The sequence below is a fragment of the Aristolochia californica genome, unplaced genomic scaffold, assembly GCF_029961685.1.
Source record: "Aristolochia californica isolate CCGP_79_NKW_82.1479 unplaced genomic scaffold, dmAriCali1.0.hap1 SCAF_16, whole genome shotgun sequence".
Taxonomy (NCBI): Eukaryota; Viridiplantae; Streptophyta; class Magnoliopsida; order Piperales; family Aristolochiaceae; genus Aristolochia; species Aristolochia californica.
This window is the reverse complement of record NW_027181837.1, coordinates 21,815,209-21,831,090: the sequence shown is the minus strand read 5'-3', so window position 1 is coordinate 21,831,090 and position 15,882 is coordinate 21,815,209. Positions and strand designations below refer to the sequence as shown.

Sequence of the window (15,882 nt, the reverse complement as noted above, 5' to 3'; positions counted from 1 at the left end):
TAAGCAGTCATCACATCAAAAGCCTAATCTCTTCTTTGCTTTTTACTTGTCTTTCTTTGCTACCTTGCATCCTCTCTCTCCTCTTCCTTATTCTTTTTTGCTCTTTTAAGTAAGCAAGACAACTGGAGATGGGTGGTAAGAGAGGAGGGAAGAGATTCAAAAACTGCATTTGGAAATACAACATCTAAAAAAGGCATCTGAAAATCACTCAAAAATAAAACATATTTTTAGAAACATATGGTGATTGCAAAAACTACCTTTACATGACTCATAAACTAAAATGCAATGGGAAGGTAACATTTCCCTCACAATTAACACCCTCTTCTCAGTGTCATGTCATAGACCTCAAGATAGTAAGGACATGCTAGTAGCATTCAACAGCTGATATCAATCCCTGCTTAAGCAACATATCATATTCATAGGTCAACAATGGCTGATGCACCATGCCAAAACACCAATATTCCCATGCAACTGTTCTTTATGAGACTTGCTTCCTCAAATCTTCCTTAGGGGGGCCTGAAGTCCGCGGGTAAGAACCGTGGTTTCGCAAGGGCTTCGCAATTTCCACATGAACCATTCTGCCTTCTAAAAACTGCAAAATAAAATGAACAAACGAAGGTCAGTTTTTTTTATCATTCATGAACAATTGAAATATCAAGAGAGACTAACATTCAACCTTGGAGTCCATTTGCTCCAATGCAAGAACAGCAGCTTCTTGAGAAGTGTACTGCACAAATCCGAATCCTCTTGATTGATTTGTTCCTTCATCCTTCACAAGTTTAACTGAGAAAAAGTTTAATGATTGGCCACTGGATATAAAACAGCACAATGCTCTTCAGTTCCTAAGAAAAGACTAATAAGAAATGGGTGAAGGACACACCTTCTACAATACGGCCAAAGTTGGAGAACTCTTTCTTTAGGGTAGACTCACTCATAGAATATGGTAAATCTGCGGCAGAGATCACCATTATGGCCTGATAAATGATAAAATTTCATATAATGCATTATAATGCATCCTCAAAGTTAATCGATTTATTGATATGAGACCTCATGTTTATCTTACAGCAGCAAACAAACATACATGTAAACTAAAATGATTAAAATACCCCAGAGTACATATTTAACACTTCCTCTCAGGCTGGAGCACATATACCAACTTGTTACAGCAGTTACCAAACTTACGTCTTCCAAGTGCCTTGTTGAAGACATCTCTAACTGGATTAGTAGAGTTCACATAGCGATAAACCACAACACTCTTCATAACATCATGAGCAGAGTGGTAATCGACCTCAATGTGTTTAGTCCTCTCATGGAATCAGCCAGAAGGCTTAAACAATCTTCAACACGCATCACAACAACCAACATAGCAATTGAGACCAATTTTACAGCCCTTGCAGGTGTAGTGGGCCCCAAAAATCACTCATGAGGAAGAATCAACCTTGAGGAGACCCAACATCAACACTAGCAGAAATCAAAGACTCACTTTCAGCCAACAGATTGCAGATTCAGGCACAGACATAGATCTGCGTAAATTTGCACAAACACAGAAAAGGGAAAGTATAGAAACAACCCTCTAGGGATACAAAAACATATCAAACTGCTCTATTGGCAACACTAGCCATCAACTCTAAGGTTATGAAATTAACTGGAGACAATCCTCTAGAGGTACAAAAAACATATGAAACTGCTCAATTGGTAGCACCGGCCATCAACTCCAAGGTTATGGCACAAAACTAGGAATGAATCAGAGATAACCCTCTAAGGGTACAAAAAAATATGAAACTGCAAAATTAGTAGCACCGGCCATCAATCCTAAGTTTATGGCACATAACTAGGAATGCACTGGGATTCTTCAGCATTCTTCAATGGGCTTCACTATAAGCCAACTCTAGGCATTGCCATATGCTTCCATCAATATCATCACTAGTACATTGTACGTATCCCCTCAAGCTGAGGGACTATGACATAAAGAAACCCAACATGAACAATCATGATATGAGAGAGAAGAAATCATCAATCCTAGCCAAAGAACAAGTCTCCAAATACCGACTACACTAGGTTTAAGACGAGTTAAGAGACTCCGCTTAAACACAAAGGCAAAACCACCCATTTTGAGGGTAGTAGAAAGAGTCTACCGACTTTTAGAGGTAGCACAAATCATATATTTTTAAGGGTGAAAGACAATCTAACTCGACTTGGCTAAAGTTGGATTTGGGGAGCACTCTTGCTACTTCAGGTATTGGATCTACAGGCATTGAAGTGATGACATAACAAAACAGGTGAAGTGCTATTAGACCTTTTTGAAGCACAAAACACTGACAGCAGCAACTAATAAACCCGACAGTGTCAGAAAGCAAACCACCAACTGGAAGCCTAGATGAGAGACTAACAGGAAGACTAGTTGGCTGATTTGAATTAAATTGTGCAATAGCAGCAAACTACTGAAACAGGACTAAGCGAGCAGCACTTTCTAAAATAAGACAGGGCCAGCAGCACCATAACTCAATAGTAGAGACCAGTCCTACTTCTACTAGGACCCAAGTTGATTAGAAAAGGGAAAACACAAGAATTCTAACCTTCCATTCAGAATTCAAGTTGCAGGGACCAGTCCAAGTTCTATGAGGACAAAAGTTGAATTGAAAAGGGAAAAACACTACAGCTCTTTGCAAGTTAGACTATGGGACTCCTCATATCATACTGATACTAGGAGATTCTTTGCAGCTGCTTCCTAGACTCCAAAGTCCCAACAATAAATTATCTTTTCTAGCCATAAGACACTACGAACTCGTGACTAATCAACATATGGAATCCTTAAAAAAAGCATCAGCTAACGTACAGCTAAAGTCTAAAGAAGATAGAATTGACAGCAGTTATAACTCCTAGCGTGACCAACCAGAAACAACAAAGAAGCCTTCAACAGCAAATAAAACAAGGCAGTGATAGCAGTTTGCTGAAACAAAAGGTTCCCTCTCTGTATCAAATTACACAACCAGAAGGCCAGAGACGTACCACAGATGGAAACATAGCAGAAAAGAGAAAACCCCAACAGCAGGACTCTTCCACAGCAGCCAGAAACGAATAAAAATTGAAGAGAAAAACGAACTAGAAAACACTTCTTTCTTTTTTATTTTTCTTCTTCTTCGTGTTCCCTCCCTCCTCCATTTTAGGATCGCTGTTCTGATACATTGTTAAAAATTCGAAGAATAGAGGAGGAGATTACAAGAAAGAAGGAGGATTGTGAACTCATATCTTACAAGGATTGCGATCTATTTATGGGTGTATAACAGATTCACCTACCATGCTTTCAAACGCACCTACCATATAGTTTACGTGCATGCCATACTTCTAACCACACTACATAAAAGTCATTTTTTTCCCACAAAATTAACACAAATAGTTCACGGGTATTTGAGCTCTCAGTTTTTAACTACATCCAACTGGGAAGAACAATAAGGAAGAAATTTTTTAAGTTGGGCATAGTAAAGGTAAACCACAAAAGAAGGAACGCTTCTAATCACAAAAACTAAACGACTCGAATTCAACTATTTTGAGGAAGAATTAAACTCGCAAACGGAAAAAGAAGCATGCTTTCAAGACAAGAAAAACCTACTTCTAATGAAGATTTTGCTCGCAGGAGGAAATTCAGAATGTGACGCATAGGGACTTTTTCGAATAGCTGTATCCGGAGCTAACGTAAAAGAGCTACAGAAACTTGCGCCCAACATGGCGAAAACATAAGAGGGACTATGGAGGAGAGGACCCCTTTCTCCTCAGGTGTTTTTATCCGGACTGGCGAGGGCGGACGCGGGAGCGATGAGCCAAGCACTCCGTTGAGGATCCGAATAATACATTTATTCATGACGTGATCAGCGGTCAAATTTTAATTGGAAATTTTTTCTTTTTTAAATCCTAATTTCTCTTTTCGTTTTTTCCACTAAAAAAAGTATCTCTTTATATACGGATTTTTCATCGTGATAGAAATATTTTTAAATATAATCAAAATTTTGATAAAATATATTAACTATTTTAGAGTTAAAATAAATTTAAAAATTAGTTATAATTTAATTTAATAAGCAAGGCTGAAAATTAGGTCTTGTTGGGTTATCTTCTCTTTTTTCTCAATTTCTCCCATATGACAACAAAGGCGACCAAATAGAAGGAACCTCTCACTCTCCCTCTTTTCTTATTATGTTCTTCTTTTTCCTCTCTCTCTTCTCTCCTTGTCCCCTCTGGCCTCAATGAAGTAATAGAATAATATCAAAGAAGGGAGGGGAGTAGGGGTGGTATCAAGTTGAGCCAAGCTTGAAATCTATGCATGTTCGAGTTTGGCTTGATTTGAATACTTCGAATTTGACTTTGAGATTGAACTCAGGCTCGAACCTAAAATTGGAATCGATATTGAGCCCAAAGTTTTTAACCAATTTTGAGTTGGGTTTGAACTCCAACCTACATTTAAAATAAAATAAAAAATTACAAAAATAAATAATATAATATCTCGAAGAAGTCCAAGACTTTGCAATAGAGCATACTAATGTATAATAACCAGTTTAATAGACCTAACAGAAAAAATAAACACCTCTATTAATAGTATTTTTTCATTGGCAAATAACAACGTTAGTTGTTGAGGACCCAAAAGGGTTAAACGATTGATCATCTTTGAGGTTTAGGGTAAATAAGAGCAACTATCAACCAAATGAAGAGAGAATTGATGAGAGTTATTAGAGAAAATGGTATTTCCGTAAAAAAATTATACTAACGAGTCAAATCACTAGCTAACAAACCGAGCTTAGAAAATCTTGAGTTTGACTCGTTATACTTAATAAGCCTTATTTCAAATTTGAGCTCGAGCCAAACTCAAGTAAAAACTGAATTGAACAAAGTTTGTTTCGAGCCAAGGTTGAACGGTTTGCGAACCGGTTTAGTTTGGTGCCACCCCTAAAGGGGAGAGCCATAACACCTCCGATTGTAGTTTGGTCTTGTTGTCATATCCCAAACACGACGAGATCCCCTCTATTATGCAGTTAAATGGGGAAGAGAGGTGATCCATTAGTTTTATTCATTTTAAATTTTTAATCTACCTAATTTTTTTTTTTATAATTTTTTTTGTAATTTGCTGCTTTTCTGACTGTATTTATCTTTTAGGTTTTAATTATATATGAACTATAATTGAAAATATAACATCTAAGATGTCATGGTCGAAAATACAAGATTGAACAAATTTAAAAATTGCCCTAAAATGTAGTAGTTGCAGGTAAACAATAATTTTTATAATTTCATTGAGTTAAATATGAACATACCCAATTTGGGTGGACTCCATTTGAGGCTGAGATTTTCATTATGATAAGAAAAAAAGTTAAAAAACACCATTTAAGCAATTCATTGCAGAAGAGAAGATCATAATTTTATCTTCAAACCCAGTTTGCCACTTTGAATCAATGGCAAATATCGAGGGAATTTAACACAGATCATTCTCAGTAATGACCTTCTCTTCTACTAGAGAAAGAATGGGAATGCTTGTTTACATTATAATATCAGTTTTCCTTCCCTCAACATCAATTAGAAAAGGTAGGGTTGCAGCCATTGATCTCCATCAATGTAAGAGAGAGAGATGAAAGGAGCAACTTGGGAATCATTCAGCTGCACTGCATAGGACACTCTCATGGCCGCATTTGCTCCTGCGCCAGTGCATCGGTATTCTCCATAGAAGATGCTCCTGATTGAAGCAAGAAGATGCAACGGCACTCAGAATTTGAGCAGTTCTAGAGAAAGTTAACAAGATTTTGAACTAGCTTTGATTCTTACTGGTCTCTGGTGGGATCATTGAAATCGTTCCAACCGTCGGGGGAGATGATATCGGTCATGACAGTGTTGGCGAAGACGACGCGTGAGAAGGGTCGCCATGCTCGACCCAGCCATACCCTTCCAGTGCCTCCGACGGTGCAGTTGTTGAAGACGAAGCCGGAGTTCTCGTCCTTGGATGCCCGTCCGTGAGCAGTTACTGCTCCGTTAATGCCCTTGCTTCCCGCCGCCACCGGAGCTGCTATGGAACTCATCTGGCAATTCTGAAACAACGAAGCTGGTCAAATATGGAAAAAAAGTAAATATTTTTTAAAATATATAATTTGAAATGTATAAAAATAAACATTTATATATTTAATATATTTAAATGTTCATAAAATACCTTAATTAACTTAATCAATTTATGTATTAATTATTTTACCAAAATTTCTACTTTAATACAAGTTAATATGTTTAATTTTTAGGTATGTAGTTAATAAAAATTTTAAAATAGGTGTTATGACAAAATTCCCTATGAACAACCAAGAACATCAACAGGAGCAGGAGCTGAAAAAAACCTCATATATCGATCTTCCGTTTCCAAAGATGAAATCGATGGAACCCTGGATGAAACAGTCCCTGAAGTAGTGTCTTCCCCTATCATCATGGAGAGTGTCTTGTGCACCGAAGAATCCACAGCCCCAGAATGCAGCTTGATCTCCAGCTATTCTAATGGCGACTGCTTGAGCTCCAATGTCGCCGGGCTTCGGCATCGGAGCAACATTCTAACACGCCATGAACCAGTAACAGTAAGAACATAGAAAACGCATTATGTATCCATCAATTACTGAGTACCCATCAAGGTTTTCATCTGTCAAAAGATCGATCTAACCATGAAGCTGATGTTCTTCGCAATGAAGTTGGCTCCAAAAACCGCCACTGACGCACTGAAGAACGTACCCCCTGTAGAGTTCGCCGTGTCGTTCCACACGATCGCCGTCGACTCCATCCTTTGCCCTTGAAACGTAATATTGTTTTTCGTTCGAGGGATCGTCACCTTCTCACTGTGCACGACAATGATGGGCTTAAACTCGCATAACCATTCATAAAAAAGCTGAGTTACAGAGGTTGAACTGAACTGAACTTACTAGTAAATTCCTGCGTTAATCCATAAAACCGTCCTCTTCTGGCTAAAGTTCCCGACAGCATCCACAGCAGCTTGTACAGTAGTGAAATTACAGCATCCATTAGGATCAACACACAGAAACGAAGTGGTGTTGGTGTCCCGAGGTGGAATGTTAGGAGGAAAATTGTCGCAAATGGATGGCTTTCTTCCCTTGTGATCGTCGTCGCCCCCATGGTGGCGACGATGATGACCACCAGAAATTAGAGTTGGAATGATATAAGAAGAAAAGGTACTGATATCTAGTTTGATGAGAAGGGTGGAGATTAGAGCGACAGAAACGGGTAAGAAGAGGGCGAGAGGAAGGCCTTTCATGGTGGGGAGGAGCTGAAGCTGAGCTGTAGAAGGGAAGGGAGGGAGGAGAAGAGCTTTGAAAGAGAGGAAGCCATAAGAAATACACTTGAAGCAGAAGTCAAAATAGCATGGCTTGCAAATCAACCAAGGGCACTGATGGGGCTTGCCAACCTACCAATCTTACTGTGGGCTTTGCTTTGCAGGGGAGGGGACAGACAGAGCAGGGGTGGGAGTGCCCTAAAGGAAGTTTGTATTAGGCTGCCCAAATTCAAAACATAATATATGGATGCTACATGTTACATTTACGACATAGGATATAATCTCGAATTTAGGTTTAAAAGTATAATGGATGTTACATGTTATGTTACACTCCCAATCCCTCAGCAAGAGTAAAGTGCTAGTGCTATTTCAAAGGATTGAAATGTATAAAATAGGATGTTCATGTTGAAACTAGTGTACTAAAAGTGCTCAAACCTATTAGGATAGCAACCGCATAGATCTTTTACAAGGACTAGCCCGATCGATAAAAACAAATATTTCAACACTCCCCACGGGGATTGACAAATTCACCGAAAAAACCCAGGACAAATTCGATGGGAGCGGGACTCGAACTCGGGACCAACCTGCTCTGATACCATGTTGAAACCAGTGCGCTAAAAGTCTAGAACCTATTAGGAAAGCAATCGCACGGATCTTATACAAGGACTGGCCCGGTCAATACAAATAAATATTTCAATAATTCATTCATATGAGACTCATATAAATAGATAATAGGATTGGGACATGGACTCTAAGAAAGTGTAGCTCTTGTTGAGTTTGGATTTAGGATTGAAGTGAAACCATTTCTCTTATCTAATCATAGGTACTTACTAATTAAACCTTTGACCAAGTCATAAAATCAAGACCTAGTCGATGTAAATTATTCAAAATACCCAACTTTCAAACCTATTTAAAAGTTATCTACCATATCGGAATATAGTCGAATATTTCCAGCGTGGCGCAAGATAGGGTGCCACATTGGAAATATTTTGTTGAGTTGGCGAGTTGACCGTTCCAACTTAGCAGATGATCTTTGACTAGGTTGAAAAGTTGGTTATTTTGATAAATAATTTTAAAAATTAAGTATTTAGTTAATTAAAAAATTTAATCGATTTTAAAGTACGATTTTGCTTTCTAGTATATAAAAATGTGGGTTTTAAAGTTTATAAAAATGCTTCGATAATTAATGAGCGGAATGCACAAATTAACCACATAAAGATTGTTTTCTATAAAGAAATGGCTATGTTGAGTTTCTTGTATTAACCAATAAAAGGCTAAATTTTGCATGAGGTTTTTAAAACTCAATGAATCTATTTGGTTAACTCATCTAGAAACTAAGTTCTATAAAAAATACTCAAGTCTTCCTATTTGATCATTCGAGTTAACTTGGGTCGAGTTGGTGTGACTGGGACTAGGTTTTAGAAATATGTTTTAAAGCTGATCTAAACACATTGAATAGTGTTAACATGAGAAAAATAAAAAAAAGAAAGATTATTGACTAATTTTTCATATTGGATCTATCTTTCAATTAGAAAGTTTTTTTCCTTTTTTTTTAACTAGATAATTTCTTGTGTATATTAGGACGATATTGTAAGTTTAATGGATTGATATTGTAATGATAACTATTATAAGTCTAATGGTTAATATGACAGTTATATGATGAAAACCAACTCTCCAATATTATAAGTTTTTAAGGGAAAATATGGTAGCTATATAAAAATCAAAACTCCCAATTTGTAAACTGTTATGGTCTAAGTACTTATGCCTTCCACTCCTAACAGGCCGGTCTTTTGGATAGTATTAATTAGGTGCTTAACATAAACTTATAGAAAGTTAGATATATAGTTATCAATGTGACAATAAGAGTGATGTTATAGAGAGTGAATATTACATCGCACCAATGTAAGATGCTCCCACTTGATTATGGTAGCTATATTTTGTTTGGATTTTTAGTAAAAAGAAATTGGGCAAAGAAATTCTAATTTTTTTGTTTTATATAAATTAATAAAAAAAAAGCACCTAGGAAACTACTTTTTCCTTTTTATGAGGTCGATGCTCAAACGAATCAAGATTTGCTCATTTCTACGAACCAACAAGAGGAAGTATGAATGAGTCTTATTCACGTGGCTCCTCTGCCTAATTTATAATTTTTCACATTTTAGTGCTTTAGTTTACAAAGAGAAGTAAAAATTATAAAAAAAAGGTAACTTAGTTGGCACTTGATACCCATCATTTTACACATTTTTAGTGCGATAACTTGTAGGCAGAATCATTTTGACCTCAGCTCGGAGTTTCTTGATAATGCTACCTATATATTGCTTTAATTTAGAACTAAAATAAACCAAATAGTCAACAAACTACACTTTTATTTTCATTTAGGTGATATTGAAAAACATGAATGAGTTCCATTCACATGTATTATATTTATATAAATAAAGATCAATTCATGAACCGACTCCAAATTAAAATTTTCAATTTCACTGAAAAATACATGTGAATATTATTTTTTTTTTCCAGTTTTTACTCTTGCCATGATTTTGCACAATTTAGTGCCTTAACTTGTGGAGAGAATCATTTCATTTGCCTTTGTGTCCCACAAATGACTTGCTTTAATTGTCTTTGCATTTTCTAAGAAAGCTAGGAACAAAACAAAGAGTGTAACTTTGTAGCCAAGAAAAGTGATATATTCCACTTTCAAAATAAAATACAAAAGAGTTTGGATTCATGAATCATGAATCATGCCTAACTATCATGTTTGCTTTCTAATGAATCTTACTTTGGTTACAAGGAAAAGAGAAGAAAACAAAAGTCAAGAATTTCGGGCGAAAATCATCTCTTTTTTTTCACTTTTTCTTTTCATTGTTTGCATATAATAATTAAATTTAGGGTTTTTGCCCCGTATTTTTAATTTATGCGCCTGGGGAAACATTTTTGAACTTTTATTACTCATCACTAATCGTTTAAAGTAACCTCAAATTTACGAAAAATTTGAATTATATGGGTAGATTATAACTTAATATTTAAGTGGGTAATATTTAAAATTATCTAGAAATTAAATTATAATATAAAAATAAATAAATTATATCTGTTATTTCTAATTTATATCCGAAAATGATCTAAAGCAGCCGTGCTTTCTCTCACGTGCACCTGGCATTTCACCATACTTAAAAATGTCAATCTAAAATAGCACTCAGGACAGTAAAATTTGACCTAGGGGGGTTACTCCGTTGTCGTTTAATGGCGGGACCCGCTTCAGTCCGAATTCATCCCTCCTTCCCCACTCGTTTCTCTTTTGAGAACAGCGTCTTCTCTACGTAATTTCTCGCAGCGAATGATGGCTTCCAGAACCTCGGTTTTCCTCAGATTCCTCACAACTCACAACCCTTTCCACACGTTCGAACTGGGAAAAAGCGATCTTCGATTCGGATAAAGAATCAGAAGTTCTAGCCCGCGGAAGGAGATTTATAGTGGAGCTTTTCGGATACAGATTTCATTCAACGAAAGTAAAAATTAAAAAGATTTCCGGTAATTGAAATTATCATTTTCGATCGAGAAGGGGCCACTGAATTCGTGAATTGAAGAAGAAAAATGGGAGTAATCTTATATATAATGAAGTATCTGATAAGCTGTCGAATATAAATTTCTGTAAAGGCAAGAAAGGAAAGGGAGATATTTACATAATTAGTCAATGTCTGGGTTTGATTTGATTATCTATTCTGGCTGTTTCACAAAATGTACCGATGGTTGCTGCTGTTGTCGTTGTTCTGTCCGGGAGTCTGTCTGGGCAGAAGCTGGGAAGACGAAGAAGATGAAAGAATCCCCAGGAAGTCTTCTGAAATCTCCGAGGTAGATCTTGGGTTAGTAAAAACTGGCTGGAAGGATTCGTTGCCGTGGCCCAAAGAAAACATGGCCCCTTCCTGTTGCTGCCGCTGCTGCTGCTGCTGATGATGATGAAGATGATGGCGGGGATAGTAATCCGGAGGCGCCGGAGCAACGAGCGTCTGCTGGCGGTGCTGCGCTCCAAACCCGAAATTCATCCCACCGCCGCCGCCGGATTGGTAACCGGACGAGAACGGTACGCTGGGCACGCCGGTGAACTGCTGCACCATGGCACGGAAGTTGGTGGTGTCGGTGTTCAGCAGCGTCGTCGGCGCCCTCCTCGAGGCCCTGGATCGCCTCCTCGACGACTTTCCGACTCGTCCCTCAATATGGGAGTAAGACCCACCGGATCCCATGCTCGAATTAGCGGTGGCAGTCGTTGCTGTGGTGGTGACTACAATCGACTCCGCCACCGCCGATGAAGGCGGCGCCACTACCTGTCCGGATGACAAATGGTAATACTGGGTCCAGTCGATCGGTTTCGAAGGAGTCTCGCTCATCGCCATGGAGGGGGAGTCGAAGTTCTCAGCTCTCTGCACTCAGTTACAGAGCTTCAAAATAGGAAGACTGAAGAAAGACTCGGCGTAGCATTTATAGTCGCGGGGTCAAGCGGAGACAGCGGGGGGATCTTGACCGTAGACTAGTAGATGAGAGAGGCAAGATAGGGGGGATGGGGATGGGTTTCTGGAAGGCGGAGAAGGGGTGAGAGAAGCAGAGAGGAGGTTCGCGGAAGGAACAGAGGAGGTAATATAGTGACGTCGGAGGGAGGTGGACGACGACGCCTGCCGCTGACTTGGGGGTAGGCGAGCCGTCGTCGTCATCGTAATCTTGACTCGAGGCCATCCTGACCGTTGGATGGTTGTAAACTACAGATAAGTCATTCTTCTATTCTTTATAGAGTTGCCTTACAAATAAGCAAATATAAAAATACATATCGTATTAACATTTTAAATACGTAAATACGGAAGAGGCTACAAAAAATACTCTTAAGATACATAGTATTATAACTATAACGTGGCGCGGTGGCGCCGACGCCAAGTTCCGTGCGCACTCTGACGTCCTGGCTAAAGTGGAATGACAGCGAGGTGAGGCCTCGTGTGATTAACCAAAATCAAACGAGTCAAACATCTTTAAGCCACGTATTTGATCACCAGAAAATAGAGCCATCAGATCCATGGCATTTGGTGAGAAAACTCGTTCGACTCAGTTCTACGATTCGTCCGATTCAATCCAAGTTTTCGAGTCTTCACTAGATTAAGCCACGAATCCAGGTCGACCGGGTGGTAAACGAGTCAGAATTTCTCCAGACTCTTCTTGAGTCTGTGGCCGAGTCATGTTTCTGAAATTTTTAATCAGATCTATTAAGGGCCACTAATCCGTAATTGGATAAGACAGTAGGTTTGGTAGGCGGCGGACCCCACACTAAGTTTGAATATTGACTTTGCTTGTTTTGCGGAGCAGGAAGGGGGCATGGGATGTTGACCGGACTTACCGAAAAGTTGGACCGTCGAACGGCGGCCCCATGTTAGGTGAATCTTCCAAGATACCTTCTTCCTCACATTACGGGTCGGTTATAACCGGATTGTTGTTGCTTTAAAAATTAATACGCAGAAAGAACATTTTCGGCAACTTGTTCAAGGGCAGGAGGAGCGCCACGGGGCTGTCAGCGCTGCGTCGGCGGTGATGAGCGGCGGAACGGAAGAGGGGTTCCTGTCGAGAGGGAAAAAAAAAATGAAATCGGGAGACGGGATCGATGAGGACTCCCGATACCATGTAAGATTTTATTTAAATCTTTGTAAACACCACGATTGAATGTTACTGCTTGTTCGCCTTCACACAGTTGATCCTGTTGCAAAATACAAACAGAAAGTGATCTTTCGTCTTTGTAGAGAAGAGCGAGAGAAGTTGAGAATTTAGTAGACCTCTGTTCCTTTTCCTGAAGCAACAAAAACCAAAAACCAGTTTAAACCCAGTTTTGATTTCCCCAGTAATTCACGTCCGTCAAGCAAAACCAAGAGCGAAGGACGAAAACACTGTTCATACCCAGATTGGCGACGCACTTCTGCAGCTCGGAAGGAGACTCCCTAGACCCTTCCAGCAGCTGAAAGTTGTCGAAACGCAGACTCATCATAAACTGGAGAATCCGCTTCGCTAAGCTAGCAAGCAAGGGAATTTGGGTAATCCTTGTCACAGAAAGCCAATGGCTCGAAAGCTCTCCACCCTGAGTCTCGCAAAAGCGCCATTTCAGGCAGGCTTAGAGTATTTAGAAGTGAAGAAAAGAGTCTGGTTCTTTCTTTGTGACTTCCATGGCAACTGCAGCCATTGCTGGTTTTAGTGATCAGTTGGATTTCTGCACTTTTTATCTCATTGTGTATAACAAACTCTTGGAATCACTTCATACTTCACAATCTTCTTAACCCAGTAGTAGAAAAGTTTCAGAGTTACACAAGACGGTAGAATGATTCATTACTGTTCAGAGATTCATAAGCTAGAGAATCTGCTCTGATAAAACTAGCACGAAACTGAATCTGGGAATCCCATTATTACAGTATTTATTACAAGAGTTGCTAATAATGCATGTCACTAGTTGAGTACTCAAATTTAAAAAAATAAGACCGTGTTAATGCATCATTGATATATGAAAACCAACATGAACAATGTGCCTACCGGGACTTGTGCTCCGGCCGGTGAGTGTACTCAAAATCAACATGAACAAAGGCTCTTTCGACTTCCGGCAGGTGCTCAACCTTTTCTTGTAAGGTCTCACCAATGTTGTGTGCATTACTCAAGGGCATGTTTCCTGGCAAGACTATATCCACCTCTACAAAGTAATGAGACCCAAAGGTGTAAGCCCTAACTGTATCAATGTGTTTGATCTCTTCATGGTGGTTCCATATCAGGTAGGTCAGCTTCGTTAAGAAATCCGGCGGTGCCGTCTTCCCGACTAGTGACCACACATTTTCCACTACAGTTTTCGCCCATGTTGCCATTGTGTATAGAGCAATCTGCATTCGCAAGTCCAACATATAACACTAGTGAATACTTTGTCCATAAACTTTAAACCCTAAACCCTAAACTTAATAAAGTATTCTCAGGACTGATGTGGAAAAACTGACTGAGAAGCCAAAAAAACACTTACAAAGATGGCACCAGTGGGATCAATCCACCATTGATATCTGATGGCAAGGACTGCGGTGGCTAAGCCTGTGGAGTTGGTGATCACGTCAAAGAAATGGTCCTGGGCGTAGGCTCTAACAATTTCATTCTCAAATCTCCGACAGTAAACCATGAGAACAAATTTCACCACAGTGACTGAGGTCATAATCACAATCATCCATTTTTCCTTTTCTGGGTCTAGGTTAAGTTGAAACTGCATGAAATAAATTCTCGTTAAGCTTAGAAATTCATACACAAATCGTTCAAATTCAAACATTTTTTCTCTGTTTCTGGAAATGGATTCAGTAAGCTACATGGATTAATCAGTGAAGATATTTGAGAGGAAACTAGTATTAACATGTATAAAACTTCTCCTCTGTAACAATCATACCTTTGTAATAAGTTCTCGAACTGATTCTAGCAATATTTGAAGCCCCAGTGTTGCCATCACCGATGCAAAAACAATTATACCCTGTAAATAAAATCGAAACAAAATCAAAGTTGTCATTTTTCTTTATAGTTTAAAGTAACATCATAAAAAGAAAGAAGAAAGAAAAGGTTAATTCGGAAAAATTTTATCGACTGTTTCAAAGAGGGCAGAAGATGGTTTCAGAGAAATCCCAGTTTGTAGAGAAAGATTGAAAAGAATGGAGACTGTAAGTAAGTACTTACCACCGGTTGCATTCTCTTCTTTCCAATGGGATAGCGGTAATGGTTAGGCTTTCTCATGGCGTAGGAAGTGAACCAGAGTATGAAACCTGATAAGAGATCCAAAAGCGAATCGAGGGTGGAGGCTATCACGGCCAGGGATCTGCTCTCGAAGGAAGCAAATACTTTGGCAATGAACAAAATCAGATTGGTGAAGTTCGAGATTCGGATCGCCATTGTTTCCCGCATTGCAAGCTTTTTCAGTTGCTCCTGTTGAGAAACAAAGAATCAGAAATCGGGTCTTTCGTCTTCATGTTCGTTCAGGAGAAGTTCAGAACTTAGCAAACCTCTGATAGACTCCCAGGCAAGCTACCCCTTTCATTCACCGTCTGCATCTCTGTAAATCCCTCGAGAAGTTTTTCCTGTCGCTCATAATACTCTGCAACTTTCGATCTTTTTCCTGAAACAATCAGAAGGCAAACCAGTTAGTTCCCAGTTTGAATTTCCTTTGGGTTCTCACTAACACAATCAATTCACGTCCGTCAAGAAAAACCCATAATGGAGAAACGTAATCGAACGCTACCCAGATTGCTGACGCACTTCCGCAGGACGGAATTAGTCTCCTTAGGCCTCTCCGGTAGGTGAAAATTATCGAAACTCAGACGCCACGAAGGATCACCACTTTGATCTCCGGGGCCGACATTAGACGACAATAGCTCAATCCTACACCCCGCCCCCGGCTCTGTTCCTGCTTTTTTCTCCATTGTTTTCTTGAATGTAATTCACTGCAACGAAGAACACCTCTCTCTCTCTGTTTTCATGGCGGAAAAACTCCGTTTTGTACCAGAATTAAAAAATCCCTGTTAACCTAAACCCCTGTGTAGGTGGGCCCCACAGGTAAGATC

The 15,882-nt window shown here is 39.2% G+C and overlaps 4 protein-coding genes across 4 annotated transcripts; all 4 read right to left on the bottom strand.

The window, feature by feature from the left end:
- Positions 1 to 198: 198 nt before the first annotated feature.
- Positions 199 to 3,789, bottom strand: LOC137953961 (organelle RRM domain-containing protein 1, chloroplastic-like). Its single transcript, XM_068801537.1, has 4 exons — positions 3,611 to 3,789; positions 881 to 949; positions 677 to 783; positions 199 to 592 (listed from the first exon to the last, which is right to left on the bottom strand). Exons 1-4 carry the CDS (start codon positions 3,723 to 3,725, stop codon positions 479 to 481), a joined length of 405 nt encoding a protein of 134 aa, XP_068657638.1. The 5' UTR covers positions 3,726 to 3,789; the 3' UTR covers positions 199 to 478.
- A 1,689-nt stretch (positions 3,790 to 5,478) lies between these two features.
- LOC137952742 (probable pectinesterase 8) lies at positions 5,479 to 7,276 on the bottom strand. The gene is made up of 5 exons (XM_068799800.1): positions 6,927 to 7,276; positions 6,671 to 6,842; positions 6,357 to 6,563; positions 5,803 to 6,062; positions 5,479 to 5,713 (listed from the first exon to the last, which is right to left on the bottom strand). The coding sequence occupies exons 1-5, from the start codon at positions 7,274 to 7,276 to the stop codon at positions 5,557 to 5,559; spliced, it is 1,146 nt and encodes a 381-aa protein (XP_068655901.1). The 3' UTR covers positions 5,479 to 5,556.
- A 3,743-nt stretch (positions 7,277 to 11,019) lies between these two features.
- Positions 11,020 to 11,679, bottom strand: LOC137952741 (VQ motif-containing protein 22-like). Its single transcript, XM_068799799.1, has one exon. It carries the CDS (start codon positions 11,677 to 11,679, stop codon positions 11,020 to 11,022), a length of 660 nt encoding a protein of 219 aa, XP_068655900.1.
- A 2,117-nt stretch (positions 11,680 to 13,796) lies between these two features.
- LOC137953222 (metal tolerance protein 10-like) lies at positions 13,797 to 15,689 on the bottom strand. The gene is made up of 6 exons (XM_068800506.1): positions 15,561 to 15,689; positions 15,325 to 15,437; positions 15,002 to 15,247; positions 14,721 to 14,801; positions 14,313 to 14,543; positions 13,797 to 14,178 (listed from the first exon to the last, which is right to left on the bottom strand). Exons 2-6 carry the CDS (start codon positions 15,370 to 15,372, stop codon positions 13,837 to 13,839), a joined length of 948 nt encoding a protein of 315 aa, XP_068656607.1. The 5' UTR covers positions 15,373 to 15,437; positions 15,561 to 15,689; the 3' UTR covers positions 13,797 to 13,836.
- Between the last annotated feature and the right edge of the window lie 193 nt (positions 15,690 to 15,882).

Bases quoted from the DNA above. Each gene is read 5' to 3' on its own strand.
- LOC137953961 (XM_068801537.1), bottom strand. From the start codon at position 3,725: ATGTTGGGCGCAAGTTTCTGTAGCTCTTTTACGTTAGCTCCGGATACA. The intron at 950-3,610 runs GTAGGTTTTTCT...TCTCTGCCGCAG, and splicing joins GAGCAAAATCTTCATTAGAA to ATTTACCATATTCTATGAGT. The intron at 593-676 runs GTTGAATGTTAG...TTTATTTTGCAG, and splicing joins TGGAGCAAATGGACTCCAAG to TTTTTAGAAGGCAGAATGGT.
- LOC137952742 (XM_068799800.1), bottom strand. From the start codon at position 7,276: ATGAAAGGCCTTCCTCTCGCCCTCTTCTTACCCGTTTCTGTCGCTCTA. The intron at 6,843-6,926 runs GTAAGTTCAGTT...TGTCGTGCACAG, and splicing joins ATTAACGCAGGAATTTACTA to TGAGAAGGTGACGATCCCTC. The intron at 5,714-5,802 runs GTAAGAATCAAA...TGCTTCAATCAG, and splicing joins AATGATCCCACCAGAGACCA to GAGCATCTTCTATGGAGAAT.
- LOC137952741 (XM_068799799.1), bottom strand. From the start codon at position 11,679: ATGGCGATGAGCGAGACTCCTTCGAAACCGATCGACTGGACCCAGTAT.
- LOC137953222 (XM_068800506.1), bottom strand. From the start codon at position 15,372: ATGCAGACGGTGAATGAAAGGGGTAGCTTGCCTGGGAGTCTATCAGAG. The intron at 14,802-15,001 runs GTAAGTACTTAC...TTTTATTTACAG, and splicing joins AGAAGAGAATGCAACCGGTG to GGTATAATTGTTTTTGCATC. The intron at 14,544-14,720 runs GTATGATTGTTA...TATTTCATGCAG, and splicing joins TTCGAGAACTTATTACAAAG to TTTCAACTTAACCTAGACCC.